We start from the raw sequence: 14,813 nt of genomic DNA, 5'->3' as shown, positions 1-14,813 counted from the left end.
ATGTGCTACGTCATTCATTTGCTCGGTGCCACATCTCGGTATTGCTCGGTACCGTGGCTCGATACCGATGATGTGGTTGAATCTGATTCGTCTCCGGACGTAGAGTTGTGTCTGACGTCCGCACAAGGAGGGCGCCCTATGGGCTAGCGATGTTGTTTTATTTGATGATAATTTGAAGAGAGGTGCCTAGTTTCTATGATGGTGATTAGTGATTCATGGGAGATTTGTTGGGCTTGATTAGGTTAAATTTGTTGGTATTAATTCCCTTTTGGCTATCATCTATGTTAATTGACAAGGAAAATCCCTCTTCGTGTATCTGAAGTGATTCTTTAAAGATAATCTCACACTTAAATTGAATTTTGAGTGCTCTTACATTCATGAAATCTTATAATATTCGTACCGTCGTTATTTTTGAAGCTGTGGAGTATCCTGAACATTGCTTGGAACATCTTAAAGCAATTGAAGCCTGGTGCAGATTTCAAGAAGTTTCTTTATTAAATCTAGAAAAATGTCTATCAACATTCAGTTTTTTCTATGAAGTTATAAGAGTTTACCCAAGCTTCAGCACGTCATCTTGCGTTCCACTTGTTTGCTGCTGTGGTGGGCTTAATTCAAGATCAGTTGATGTGGGACTAAGAGAACCGCAAGTGGTAAATCCTCCATTAAATCTTGCACTTGCATCAACCTAACAATAGATTGTCATCTTCAGGCAATATATAAAACTTTCTATCTTCACTATTATGGATATACTGGCCTTGCAGTTTTTTTGTTAATGATTTTTATTTCTTTGATGAACACTAAGGGGCATAAATGAGCTGAAGCTTGTGCAAGCTCAAGTGTCGTTCGGCTCAACTTGTTAAGCAATTAAGTAAAATTTTATTATTTGTGTTTGTGACTTATTATAGAGCTAAATATTGAACCAAATACAAACAACTAACTTCTCTAACATCCATAATGAATACCTTTCGGTGTAATTCCATATTTTCTTGAGCATAGGGGTTGATCTTTTTGTAGATATTCATATACTCTCTGTCCATAATCCTGACCTGTAATGAATATATTCAGTGGAGCAGTTGAGCGAATCTTGTATATCAGATTTACGATGAAAAAATACCTTCTGAATTAGCTCTTGACCTTCATCAATTAAAATTTGATCCTGCCAGAGATTAAGAGATGAGTAGAATCAATGAAAATGATGACTGTAACTAGACATGACTTAAAGTATCAGATCTAAAGACCTTCTTTTTGTGTATTGCTTGTAAACTTGCTTTTAGCTGATTCTCTAAGGTCTGTAGATCTTTGAGACCTAGCCCGTTAACATCACCCATCAGCTGCCTGTAATCATCATTAAGTTGTTCAGAGGGGGAAAAGATGTTTCAAGATCTCATGTTATATGAATAGATTCATTTGAGTAACATTCTCATTTGTTAAAATAATCTTCTTTTGATGTGATCATGTAGTTATCCATTGAGATTTGAGAATAGTTTCTTACTGTTCCATACATGCATTATATTCTTTCTATTAGGCATGATTTTTTCCATGTGATTCTGTCTCTTATGTTCCCAAACTCGGATAAAATGGTTATGAAACCTTCTGGTTTAAATTATTCTATGTGGAGACCAAACGCAGAACGCTTCCGGAGACCAACCAGCGCCACATCAGCGGCACCGAGACGCGGTACCGAACGAAGGAGTGATGTGGCGCATTTTGGTTGGTCTCTAGACGGCATCCGCACAAAATAATTTCTCAGTTTTGTGGCATCATCTTCATGAAATCAAATTCTCAAATAAACAGAATTCCAGTTTACGCTTGTGTTCTTAGTGCTTAAAGAAGATATTGATAAAAGTATAGCTAGACAAAGCCGAATGAATTTAACTATATTCTATCATTTTGCTTGTGTTTCAGTGTCCTTACATCTATACACCCACTTACCATGTTTGTTATGTGCGTAGATTTTCATGAGTATTTCATGACCTTAATATTGGTTTCTGACACTGTCAGAGGAAAGAGACTTCTGATATATTTTTTGACAGGGATAGTTGAATTTATCAGCTTTTGTGCGCCTACATCATTTTTTGCTGAGAGCGCACTACTAGGAGTGCTCTATGCAACATCTTTCATTTGCATTTGTGAATATTGAATAATCATACGTGAACCTGATGGCCTTAAAATTCAAGATCTTTTTAGAGAAACTGTTTGTCTTAGTGCTTTAAATATTTATTTGACATTATTGAAAGTATCTACCTTCTACTCTTCACAAATCTCTCTCCCTACTACAAAAGAAAATAAATTGAAGTGACAGAAGGAAAGGCATTTGTTTGATAGATCTTTCTACTTAATTTATTAGGGGATTTACATACATAACACAAAATTTGTTTGTGTTTATATATAACTCCTAAATTTTTATATTTACTTATTTTTCATTCAAATCTCTAAATCAGCTAAAAAAATATCATTAATATTAACTTATTTAAAGCAAAACCATCCTTTTTTATGCATTTGCTTTGATGTGATTTTGATGGGGACATCGGAGCTTGGAAAGTCTATCAGAGGCGCGGCCGCCGATCTACGGCCACGATCGCGCCAATATATTTTTAAGTCGTCATATGTATTTGTTTTTATTTATTTATGTTTGTATTTGCTTTTAGTTATTTTCCCTTTTACCCCTTACTTAAGGGTGGTCATGTGTAAGCCCAAAGGGCATTGTCGTCTTTTATTTTTGAGTCCATTGTATGAGGCTATATATAGCCCTTATGTTCTCTTTCCATGGTTAATGGATGAATGATAACATTTTCCCCGTGTTTGAGTTCTTGTGAGAGCTTGAGAGAGATTGGAGAGATATTCCCTTGAGAGGGAACCAGATTACCCACCAACCTTGGAAGAGTTCGGATTCATGGTTAGTTTATCATTTTGAGTTTCAATTTTTCTCTCCCTTGTTCTTCCCCTAATCCACAGTTCGCCAAGCCCCACCACCGAATTCCCAAGCCTTCCCCTCCCCCGCCTCCCCCCCCGGTCGGTCTCATCCCACACCACCACCAATCAATCCTTTTCTCCCCACCTAGCCGCCACCCCTCTCACCAAAACCCTAGCCCTAACTGCCGGCCCCCCTTGGGGATTTCCCCTCTTGGCTTGTGTTCAAACCTTTCCAATTTGGTCTTTCTAGAATAGAAAACTTATTTAATTCATATTCAAATTTAATTTGAATTTGAATTGTTTCCTAAATTACAAAACCTATTATTGGAAAGTTTTCTAATTTAAATATACCTTTCCAAATTCGATTTGAATTTAAAATTCAATTGGATTTAAATACACCTTTCCAAATATTTAAATCTAAATCAAGTAACTTTAAATGCTTTCCCTAAATCTCTCTCCCTCCTATGGAAGCCGCTAGCCCCACCCCCCCATTACCCCTTTGATTTCTTTCCTGATTGCTAGCACCTCCTTTGGGAAGATTTCAAATCCTCTTTCCCTCTCTTCTAGCCGCCCCCACCTTTCCCTAAATACACCCAAATCCTTTCCAAACAAAAGGGATTAATTAGAGAAACAATTGCTTGATTTCCCTACACCTCTTTTCTCCTAAAATCTGAACCTAGTTCACTCTCCCCATCCTCACCCTTGGCTGGTCACATCCCTCTCTCTTTCCCTCTTGAATTTCAAGATAAACTCCTCCCTCTCAATGGGAGTCTTCAAGGGAAGCAACGACGATCGTCTTCAAACATTACAACTCTTTGAAACCAATGAATGGCCGATCCCGATCTTGATTTCGGATTCATTTACAACGAGAAAGGAGACGTCGACATTCTCCGGTCAACCTTCTTCAACTTCAACCCGGAAACCGACAACTTCGTTGAAGAATACTTGAACCGCATCATCTTCACACTTTCCAAAGCCGTCGAAGAACAACTTGTCAACGTCCAGTGGCAAATTGTTTCGGGTCATCAACAAGGGTGAACTTCTTCACCTATTCATTTATCTTCTTATTCCGCTAACCTTGTAGGTGGTGATCCAATTGCAAGGAGTCGTGCCTCACCCTCTGCCTCCACTTAGTAATCATAGGAATTGAGTTTTACTTTCTATGTTTCTAATCTCATTGTTAACGTGAGGATTTTATTGGATGGCTACTTAATTTGTATTTTATTGAAATTCTAAAATGCTTTGATGATTCAAGTTCTTAGCATGTGATTTGGCCTAAGTGTAGCTACCCTTCTTACATTTTTCTGTTATTATTTAGTGTCTAACAGTCTAAATTGTTATTGGCTCTTATCTAAATCGTGCAAGTTCTTATCGTATACATCTAAATCATACTGAGTCCTGCATCAGATTTAGACAGTGGTATATGAGTAAATACAAAATTTTGGTGTTAGTCGTGCGAATACATAAGATTGCAAATACCCTTAATTTATTTTTGCTTTAATAATCGGACTTGATGTTTTTGGAAAATTGAGGCTTAATGCTTATTAGGTTAGAGACCGGGGAAGAGATTTCATTTTGAAGTCCTAATTCAATAAAACGGAAAGAATAGTTTGTTTATTATTTAACTGTTAAAACTATACTTTTGAAACTGGCTCATTTTGGTAGAATGTCATTCTTGTTTTTTTGAAGCTTTTCATAAAGTGGATTCACAAGCTATGGAAGAAGTTAATTTGGAGGATTAAAATTTGATTAGCATGTAATCTAAACAATCATATGAATGATTGAGCGCTTCATGCATTTTGGAAAGACTCAATCCTAACTATCTCAGGCATTACAATCTGTCAAATGCTTGTTTTGATAGAAACAGATTGGTAATCTTCTTAAATTGGATATATTTGTAAAAACTTACTGATTTTGATTTTGTTTTTTGTAAAAATTTATATTTTCTTCTGATGTTAAGAAGAAATTTGTAGTTAATCAGAAAAAAATTATGTAAAAATAGGATGTAATTCCATTTTTTAGTAGTCATTTTTAAGTTATATTGAGATTTCTCATTTTCTTTTCATTTGTCAAGCATCTATATCGACAATTAAACTCAGAACATTTTTACCCCCTTACCCTTTTGTCAATAGAAGTTGCTGTAAAGTAACAGCCACAATAACATGCTGAGTTTTTTTTAACCTTGATGATGAGAATAATATTGGTAACTATCTAGCACGTGGGTCCAATATGTATAGGACAATCGAAGTTCAGGAGTTTGACTGAGGCTTCGTTTGGGGCGGCTTTCTTACCGCTTCATAAAGAAGCTTTTAGTACAAAATTTTTAATTTTTTGTACTAAAAAGCTTCTTTATGAAGCTGTAAGAATGCCGTCCCAAACGAAGCATGAATTGCATTAATCCAGTAGTCTCAAAGCTGTTATAGTTGACTCTTTGTGAAAGGAATCTATTTTAGTTCTCCGGTAATGAAGTGATTAATGAGTACCTCATACAAAGGAGAAATTATTGTATGCGGAATCCGAACGTGTTCGGAGGTGAATCCGGGCATGCCACGTCACCGGGGTCCAGTGTATCCGGTGACATGGCGCATCCAGATTCGTCTCCGAATGCATTCGGATTCCGCACAATAATTTCTCCATACAAAGAGGATGGTTCTTTCATAATTTTCCCATTTCTATTTGATAATTTTTATTATTCATGCCATGAGGTACCTGATGACTATTAACCATGTGACATAAATATTTTTCAACTTTGATTCTATCAAAAGCTTAGTTTAAAGTATTTTCAGACGGTATAATTGTGACAACCTGCATTGTTGCATTTTTTAAAATCTTACAATTCTGCCGTGTGTCTTAACATTTTTTGGTACTCTAGGGATAAGAGAAGTTACCGATAATTTTCTTGCAAGTTATACAGTTGCTGCCTCAAGCATGTTGCTTCCCTCTGCCAGAACTAGTGGACAAAAAACAAAATCAGTTAGTACGTCTAATGCAGATACGGTGAGGCAATCAGATCAAAACAACATTGTTTGCAAATAATATCAACTGGGAATTTTTACAGTACTAGTGGATGACTTTATAAAACAAGATGCTGCTGTATCAGCTATTTGATCAAATTACATAACAGGTATTGTGTTGAACTTTGTAATATTCTGGCTATAATGTATATCTAAAGACTGTTTGCATCTTTTCGAACTTGCAAAAGGCTAATTCTGCCATAGAAGCTTTCTTGTTCTCGGTTAACTCATCATTCTTCTTTAATTAAGACTTGAGGCCCTGTATGCTAACATTCTTAATTGGAAATCGCAAATAATCTATACTATTTTGATTATTATGTAAATGATAATGTTTTTTGAATCATTAGATCTTTGTCTTGTTTGAATATGAATTTACGATGCAGAAGTTCAATATCATTTTATGGACGTTTACTTGTTAAAAACAAACTTTAACCTGCTACTAAAATTTTGAGAACATTCCATGTTATATTTCTCATGTATTCTTTATGTGTTATTTACTCATGCAAAACTAGAATCTAGTAGTGATTTATATGTGAGCACTAACCCTCAATGATGGCTGGCAACTTCATGTAGAAAATAAATCTACTTTTTAGGGACTATTCTTTTTATTTTTATTTTTTTTATCGAGTTAGGGTACATGTAATGTAGCTATGACTTAATTATTAGTTTTGATTTTCTTTAACTTCTATTTGTTTTTCTCTTATGTTGTAGGCTCAGCATTAAGATGTCATTGGTATAAATTTTTTAGATTTGGATCTTATTTTTTAAATGAGTGCTTTCGTTGCATTTTATATGATCAAAGTAATGATGGGTTCTTGAAGTTGAACTATCTTGTGCAAATCTTCAGAAAATGCGAGGCTTTCTTTTTTTCAGTAACAATTGCAAGAACTCTTGTAGCGTAGGGCTCTTATAGATCTTGTTAAATTGATTTTAGATTCAATATAAAAATTGATCTTTTTGAACCTTAAAGAAACCAAGGTGGCAATTCATGGGCCTTTACAAGGGAAAAAATCTCCAGTTTTTTCCAGGAAAATAAACGTGTCAAATTTGTTGAATATCTTCCTTTTTTTTTTTCATAGCCACAAATATAGAAAAATGATTAATCCTTGTATATTTAGGAAGTAAATATATGCAAGTTCTAGAATATATTTCTTATTTTCATAGCTACAAATATAGAAACATGGTCAATCTTTATATGTATTGTACTTTTTTGTTGTTGTCATGTAATTAATTGTTTTCACAGGTAGCTTAATAAAAAAAAAGGATATAGACGAAGTCAATTAGATCATACAGTCTTTATAAAACACTCTATTTAACAGAGAATGACAGTTCATATTGTACATGTTCATAAAATAATTATTATAGCAGATGATAATGAAGAGAAAAAATGCTAAAAATCCTCACTGACTATTTGAGATCATAAGTGGATAAATCAACTTCAGGATATTGCATTGTTTGAGAAATTTTGTAGCATGGAGAAGTAGGAAATAACATGTGATCTCAAGATAAAGTGCTGAATTAAATTTTAGAGTAATTGCCCATCGAATATGTAAACTATTATTGTTAAAAAAATTATACTTGAAGATCTAAAGATTAAATGGAAACGACTTTTATAGTGATAGCAATGTGTGCTATTAGCATTGTTCATAATCCGGTACAACATTTTCAAACTAAACTCATGGTGGTACATAGGCGCGTAAAAAAAGTGAAAAGTGAATTGATTTTCTCTTCTTATGCTTCAACAAATAGTCAACTGGAGAATATATTCATTAAAGGGCTTTGCAATCCTACATTAAAAAATATTTTGGTTTTATACATCCCTTTTGATAGCAATGGGTTGCTTCGCATAAGGGTACATTGTAGACTTGGGGTAAATGTTTGTCTAAGGGGACATATTTGAGTTCATCTTAGCTAATAAAAGACTTTGTGCCCTATCGATTATATTATGTTGATTCATTACTTAAGGATTTAGAATCATTGGCGAACATGTGGGCTCTAGTCGTGACCTTAATTTAATGGTACCATTTGACTATATAACCACCAGGTCAGAGAGCCCCGATCAAAACCTTTTATATATAGTGCTATTTGGTGGCAAAATCACCGGTTAGAGGACACATGTCAGATCCTTACTGATATGAGATAATTTGATAATGAACCCTAATAATATTCTCGACTAAACATTCGCACTTTATGATCTGAAGTGATTTTTAAATTTATTTATCTCGACAAACCGTTGCGAAATATGGATGGATTTTTTACTTTAAGTGTTTAGGTGATTTATTTTGATTATATATATTGAATTTTTGAAGAGCAATAGATTTAAATTTATTTACCTCGACAAATTGTTGTGAAAGGTGGATAAATTTTTTATTTAAGTGTTTAGGTGATTTATTTTGATTATATAGATTGAATTTTTTAAGAACGATAGATTTAAAATTCTTATTTAAATTTGAGCCCCAAATAATTAACTTTGAATTTTTGGGGCATTTCTTTGAAATTTACGTAGACCCCTCCGGGTTGAGATTTGCATTCAATACGGCTATCATCGAGGGTTTATGTGTATTATCATTTCGTTAGTCGAACATTGTCAACTATATTTGCTTGCAAATAGAGGATCGGGTTTAGCTCCTAATTATTGCAAATAGAGAATCCCGTTCCAACTTGCGGTCTTGGCCTACTTATGTGATCACCTACGTGAACAACACCCGAGATGATGCCTCCGCACACTCGGCCCAACTCCACTCATGCTTTCGCGCGAGCACAACGCCTGATCCAACCACGCACCCATGCAACACTTTCGCGCTCCCGCACCATGCATATGTCACCCGTCGCCGCTTGCGACATCCGCATGACCCGCACTCCACGCCTTCATGCGCGAACCTAGACATGCGAGCTCCCGTGCGAGTGTCTGCCTGTCGGTCTCGACTAGGCTATGCTCGCGCCAGGCGCAGTGCCTGCTTGTGCCACTTTTGCGTGCCCTGATCACCTCACCCACGAGAGTTAGGCGCTCATCTTTGATCCAAGCACAATAGGAATTTCCCTTCCCTCTCTTTTTCTTGATTACAAGTTCTCCTTCCCCTTGATCAACTCTAACTTGCTTTGATACCAGTTGTAGGATCTTGGTGAGGAAGGAAACTTTCTTGGATGAAAGAGAGAGAAAATGGAGGAGAGAGAGAGACAACACGGAATTAGAGAAATCTTTATTACTTGGATTGGATACCAAACTTATTACAATCATCTCTATTTATAGAACAATAGAACTAAAGAGATAAAATGTACCTAATGAACTACAAACCTAAACTTGGACCAATCACAACAATAATAAATAATTCTAACATCTTTTTGCAATTATATGAATTACAAAGATATCAAAATGGGGATTAAATGCAAATCTCAATAGGTTAATTTACCTGAATTTCTGAATTTGAATGCATCACTAGCTGACGATCCTCTTTTATCTTGCTGTATCGTTCAATCACCGATTTCATGCTGAAATAGACACGATAAGGATTTTAAGTTTTGTTAAATTTTCGTTTTTGCATTGTTTAGTTTATGGACGCTTTCTATCAGAAGCATGGTAAGATGAACTTGCATGTACACTACCTGAATATAATCAAATTAGAAGAGTTTATTTCTTTTCCTTTTAGACTTTACTCTGCTAGAAAACTTTGAGAACTTTTCTTTATTCATTTGTGCTAAGCATCCTTCATCTTCATCATCATTATTATCATTCGCCCCAAGGGCGGAACCCTATGCTTAGGGGGGGCAATTGCCCCCCCCCCCTCCCCTCAAAAAAAATTTTTTAACTTATAGGAGTGTAAAAAATCCATTTTGCCCCTCCTAAAAAATCAATTTTGCCCCCCTAAAAAGCTTTTTTTTGCCCCTACTTGTCATTGCTTGATTCATCTCAACCATACATTGCATTTTTTGCTTTATCTTCTCCCAATGTATCTATATTCTCTATTTTTTAATTGCTATGACAATAGGTAGTAATGAAGGCTCATATTTCTATGCAATAATTTTAGTTTTGAAATACCTTTTGAAAGTGAGTTAATTAGTGCACAAAAAAATCTCTAGGATTTGATTAAGAATATCAATTATGTATATTTGTTTCATGTTCTTGCAATATTTTTTTTTTTTTACTTTTTTTTGTGGCTGAAAATATGTTGATGATTTTGATTGACATTTAGTTTGAATTTGGAAGCTAAAATTTTTTTTTTAGATCAAATATAAAGCTAAAAAAAATTAAAACAACTTTTCATAATATTATATATAATATTTTTAATATTTAATTATTTAATTATTTAATTTTTTATTTAATTATTTTTATATTAAAATTGCCCCCTCAAAATTGGATAAAGGTCATTCCTAATATTTTCTAACCAAGTCTTTTTAGGTCTACCCCTACCTTTAAACTATATATATATATATATATATATATATATATATAATTTTAGTAGTTTGATTTTTTTTTCCTTAACAAAGTGAGCATCATCAATAAACTCAAAAGAACATTAAATTAAAAAAAGAAGAGCCTGTGCTCCTTAATTCTGATTTTCATCCTCCTTCAGATCTGGCCAAAGGTCCGGAAAATTATTAGGTCCGGTCACCGGACCTAAAAATGGGTCCGAACATTCAATTAAAACTTGTCACGTGGATTGCGCTTTGACTGCGCTTTGACTGTGCTTTTTGACTGCGCTTTACCAGTGCTTTTGACGCGCTTGACTTAAAATTCAGCAGACATGTGTACATTCCACATGCCAATATTTTATTGGTGTCTGGACCAATCTCTACGTCCGGTACCGGACCTAATAATTTTCCCAGAGGTCCAGACTTCTTTCTCCATACTAAGAAAAATTAATAAATTAAACCTAGATAAAAAATGAACATTCGTTCTCCTTCTAATACATTAATTTGAGGGCCTAATCAGGCAAGAAAATCATATTGTTTACTTAATCCCCTTTATATAGATTATGGATAGTCTACCTATGAAGAGATGACAGTAACATAAGCGAAGAAAAAAGAACCTGGTGCTGGCGAAATCATAGAGCCTATCTGTGTTGGAGAAGACGATAAGGCCGACCTCTGCATCACAGAGAATGGCAAGCTCTCTCGCCTTCTTCAGCAACCCATTCCTTCTCTTCGAAAAGGTCACCTGCCTCGTCGTCGTGTTATCGATCCTCCTTATCGCAATCTTCCCTCTTCCCATCTCCCCTCTCTCTTTCTCTCTGTCTTTCCTTTCACCTTTCTCTCTCTACTGGAAACAATGGAGGCGGGGAGATGAAAGATTCTAAGTTAGGCTTTATTTATAAGAAGAGGAGCTAATGAAGGAAGGACTCTTTCAAGTTGAAGGGAGAGATTATTTTATTTTATTTTATTTTTTTCTTGTTTTCTCTCTTTGTTTTGGTCAGGTTTGGAAAAAATTATTTTGTGGAGATGTTGAATGCTGTTCGGAGACCAGCCAGAATGTGCTACGTCATTCATTTGCTCGGTACCACATCTCGGTATTGCTTGGTACCGTGGCTCGATACCGATGATGTGGTTGAATCTGATTCGTCTCCGGACGTAGAGTTGTGTCTGACGTCCGCACAAGGAGGGCGCCCTATGGGCTAGCGATGTTGTTTTATTTGATGATAATTTGAAGAGAGGTGCCTAGTTTCTATGATGGTGATTAGTGATTCATGGGAGATTTGTTGGGCTTGATTAGGTTAAATTTGTTGGTATTAATTCTCTTTTGGCTATCATCTATGTAACTATTTTTAAAAAAAAAGTATGTAATCAACTTGAAATATAAATAATATGTATAAAACCCTACATATCAACTATGTTTCTAAGATTTCGTTTGGGGCGGCTTTCTAATTGCTTCTTAAAACAAAATTTTAATACAAAAATTAAAAATTTTGTATTAAAAAGTTGCTATTATTTAGTTTTTTTTATTAAAAAGTTACTTTAAAAAGTAATAAGAAAGCTGTCTCAAATGAAGCCTAAATCTATTAATTACTTCTGCAAATATATGAGCTTAAATTAACTATTTTATAATATAAATCCTATGAAGCATTAAATCTTCAAGTTATATTCATGGTTGAATGAAGCCAATATTTTAATAATTGGGGTAGTTTTCTTACTATTTTGTAAAACTGTTGTAGAGAGTACAATTTTAAAGTTGTTGTAGAAATCAATTTTTTATTACATATTTTAAAAAAATAATAATAAAAAAGTAGTTGTTAAATAGAAATTATGATTATGATCTAAAAAGCGAAGCAGAAAGTTGCCGATGCTTCATGTGAGATAGCTTTCTTACTGCTTTGTAAAACTGCATACTATTGAAAAAGTAACTTTTAAAGTTATTGTGGAAAGCAGTTTTCTAATACGAAAATTTTTTAAAGCAGTAAGAAAATAGTGGTCAAATAAAAAATATAATTGCGGCCTTAAAAGCAAATAAATGTAATTAAGCTTAACAATATTCAACTTGCTTTGCCCTAAACCCTATTAGGAACATTCTATGTGCAAAATACTTAGGGCATTTGTCATGCCCCTAATAATGTCAACATTTGCCTAAAAATTATAATTTTTTTTTTAATATAACAAAAACTTGAGAAGCTTGGAATGATCTTAATTGATTAAAAATAATAATAATAATGTAGCAATAATGCTGAAGCTAAAGATAAAAAATGCTAAATGTAATAGCATATAATGTGACAAATATGACTCAGTTTAACCAAATAAAAAACAAAGAATAATCAAAAGCAGAAACTTAATGACTAAGCACCTTATTCTCAAGAGAGAGACATCATTCTAGATCAGTAATATATGTTAAAGTTGATCTAAGAAAATAGAAATAAAATATTTCTTCTCATTTTCATGACAAAGACTCCACAAAATGATAAAACAAGCTCTACAAATAGATCTCAAACTTGCAATCTTTTATCTATGATAGAATCAAAATATAACAAAATGCTACTTTATGAGGACGCTAAGAAAATATAATGTTAAGACAAATAGATAAAGATTTAGGCTTCGTTTGGGACACTTTACTCCATGCTTCATAAAGCAGCTTTTTAGTACAAAAATTAAAAATTATACTAAAAAGCTGCTTTACGAAGCAAGAAGAAAGCCGTCCCAAACAAAACCTTAGAGCCGTTTAATTTTGTGGCATATTTCCATTCTAAGGTGAGCCAGAAAATATATACTCACTATTTCTGAAGAAGAAATTGCTAAGAATATATTTATCATATGTAGAATATGATCTAAGAGATGGATTTGTGGGACAATAAATTATATCAAGAATGTAATCTATGTACATTCATTAATTTATTGGTGCATAATATTTTCTTTTAATGAATTGGAACAACTTTGGGACTTAAATTCCATTAAAACTAATGTCTTGTAATGATAGACATTACATCATTTATCTGCAAAAAATTTCACCCTTCTTACCTCTGAGGTAAGATTTGATGATGATATAGTAAATATGGTAATGAAGGAGGTTATAATTAGAGTCGCAATGAAGATCACAATGAACACAATTGCAAAGAAAGTTACACATGCAACGAGGTTGAAGGGGAGAAGGATGAAGAAGAATAATAGTTTTCATAATAGAGACAATATCATGAAGGTATAAGATGTGTTCACTTGAAATTTAGCTTCAGCGATAACAATGAAAGAGGTAAAAATATTGATGACGAAATAATAGTTGAGACATTACTAGTTCTCGCAGCTCTTATATAAAGTTCTTGAAAAAGATCTCAAAAAGATCATCTGAGATATCCTAAAGATTATCAACAGCATGCGTTAGTAGATTCTATCGTGTAAGGGTTTAGGACTAATAAATACCAATCGGATTCATAGGAGTAAGAATTTTTGAAGGAAACCCCATGAAGCTTTGAATTGATAGCCTACACATGTAAAACACAAAGAATTATTAGTCATTATCAAACAAATACAAACTTGACCTATTCCAATACTAATTTGTTCACATACACACAAAAGATTTTAAAATTATCCATAGAAGACTTTGCCATTCAATCGAAAAGACAAATAAGAAAAAGCCTTGTATAGAAAAACTCTCAATTGGTTTTTCATTAAATTATAATTTTTCATTATTAGAATATGAAAATGAAGCTAGTTGTTCAAATAATTAAAAAAAATTACGGTATTATATATAATGAGGAGTTTACCCTTTCAAATTATTTTTCCTTTGTGCTTGTATTTTATTTTATTTTATTGATGAAAATTTAATTATAGAATAATTTTTTTGTCATTTATTTATTGTCCACAAGTTATTAGTAGAATAAGTTTACTCGCAACAAGGTGGGAGGACATTTCAATGCTCGAGCAAGCTCTTTAAAGTTTTTTTTTTTTTTTTTTATGTACTTACAAGTTTCAAAGATTCTATTTTTTTCTTATTGTTTTCTTTTGAAAAAAATGAAAAGTTGAAATTAAAAAAAAAAAGTCTAAGCCTGGATTTTCTTATGTTTTCTTCCGACTTTAGCGAATTTAATTGGAAATTCACACATATTGCATACGTAAGAACTTAAACTTAAGATCTATTAATCGGAAGCCTAACCTTCTAAATATTAGACTAAAGCTGCATCTTATTTTATTTTAGAGGCTTCGATTGGGATAGTTTTCTTAATACTTTCAAGAACAGATTTTTAGAACAAAAAATTTTAGTTTAAGAAAATTTTGTACTAAAAAATTATTTTAAAAAATAATAAGAAAATCATCTCAAATAAAGCCTTAATAGTTGTTGCGGGCTGAAAGATTCGTGGCGGTAGAGTGAGTAAACTTTTCGTCTTAGCAATGCACGGATACCCAACACGCAAACAGAAAGATAAGAGTAAAACACCATATATTTTTTTACGTGGAAAGCCCGAAGAGGGAAAA

General features: G+C 33.5%; 1 protein-coding gene across 2 annotated transcripts; it reads right to left on the bottom strand.

The window, feature by feature from the left end:
- Positions 1-307: 307 nt before the first annotated feature.
- Positions 308-11,232, bottom strand: LOC110094732 (MADS-box transcription factor 27-like). 2 transcript variants are annotated; one of them, XM_020820030.2, is made up of 6 exons: positions 10,955-11,232; positions 9,338-9,416; positions 5,802-5,863; positions 1,115-1,335; positions 963-1,046; positions 554-685 (listed from the first exon to the last, which is right to left on the bottom strand). In XM_020820030.2, exons 1-4 carry the CDS (start codon positions 11,134-11,136, stop codon positions 1,206-1,208), a joined length of 453 nt encoding a protein of 150 aa, XP_020675689.1. In that variant the 5' UTR covers positions 11,137-11,232; the 3' UTR covers positions 554-685; positions 963-1,046; positions 1,115-1,205. The 2 variants fall into 2 exon arrangements, with proteins under 2 accessions (XP_020675690.1, XP_020675689.1); XM_020820031.2 differs by lacking the exons at positions 963-1,046; positions 1,115-1,335 and adding an exon at positions 308-466 and having other exon boundaries at positions 555-685.
- Positions 11,233-14,813: the final 3,581 nt, after the last annotated feature.

The sequence above is a fragment of the Dendrobium catenatum genome, unplaced genomic scaffold (assembly GCF_001605985.2).
Source record: "Dendrobium catenatum unplaced genomic scaffold, ASM160598v2 fragScaff_scaffold_659, whole genome shotgun sequence".
NCBI lineage: Eukaryota > Viridiplantae > Streptophyta > Magnoliopsida > Asparagales > Orchidaceae > Dendrobium > Dendrobium catenatum.
Note: the sequence above shows the minus strand (reverse complement) of the source record. Positions and strands in the feature narration are given on the sequence as shown.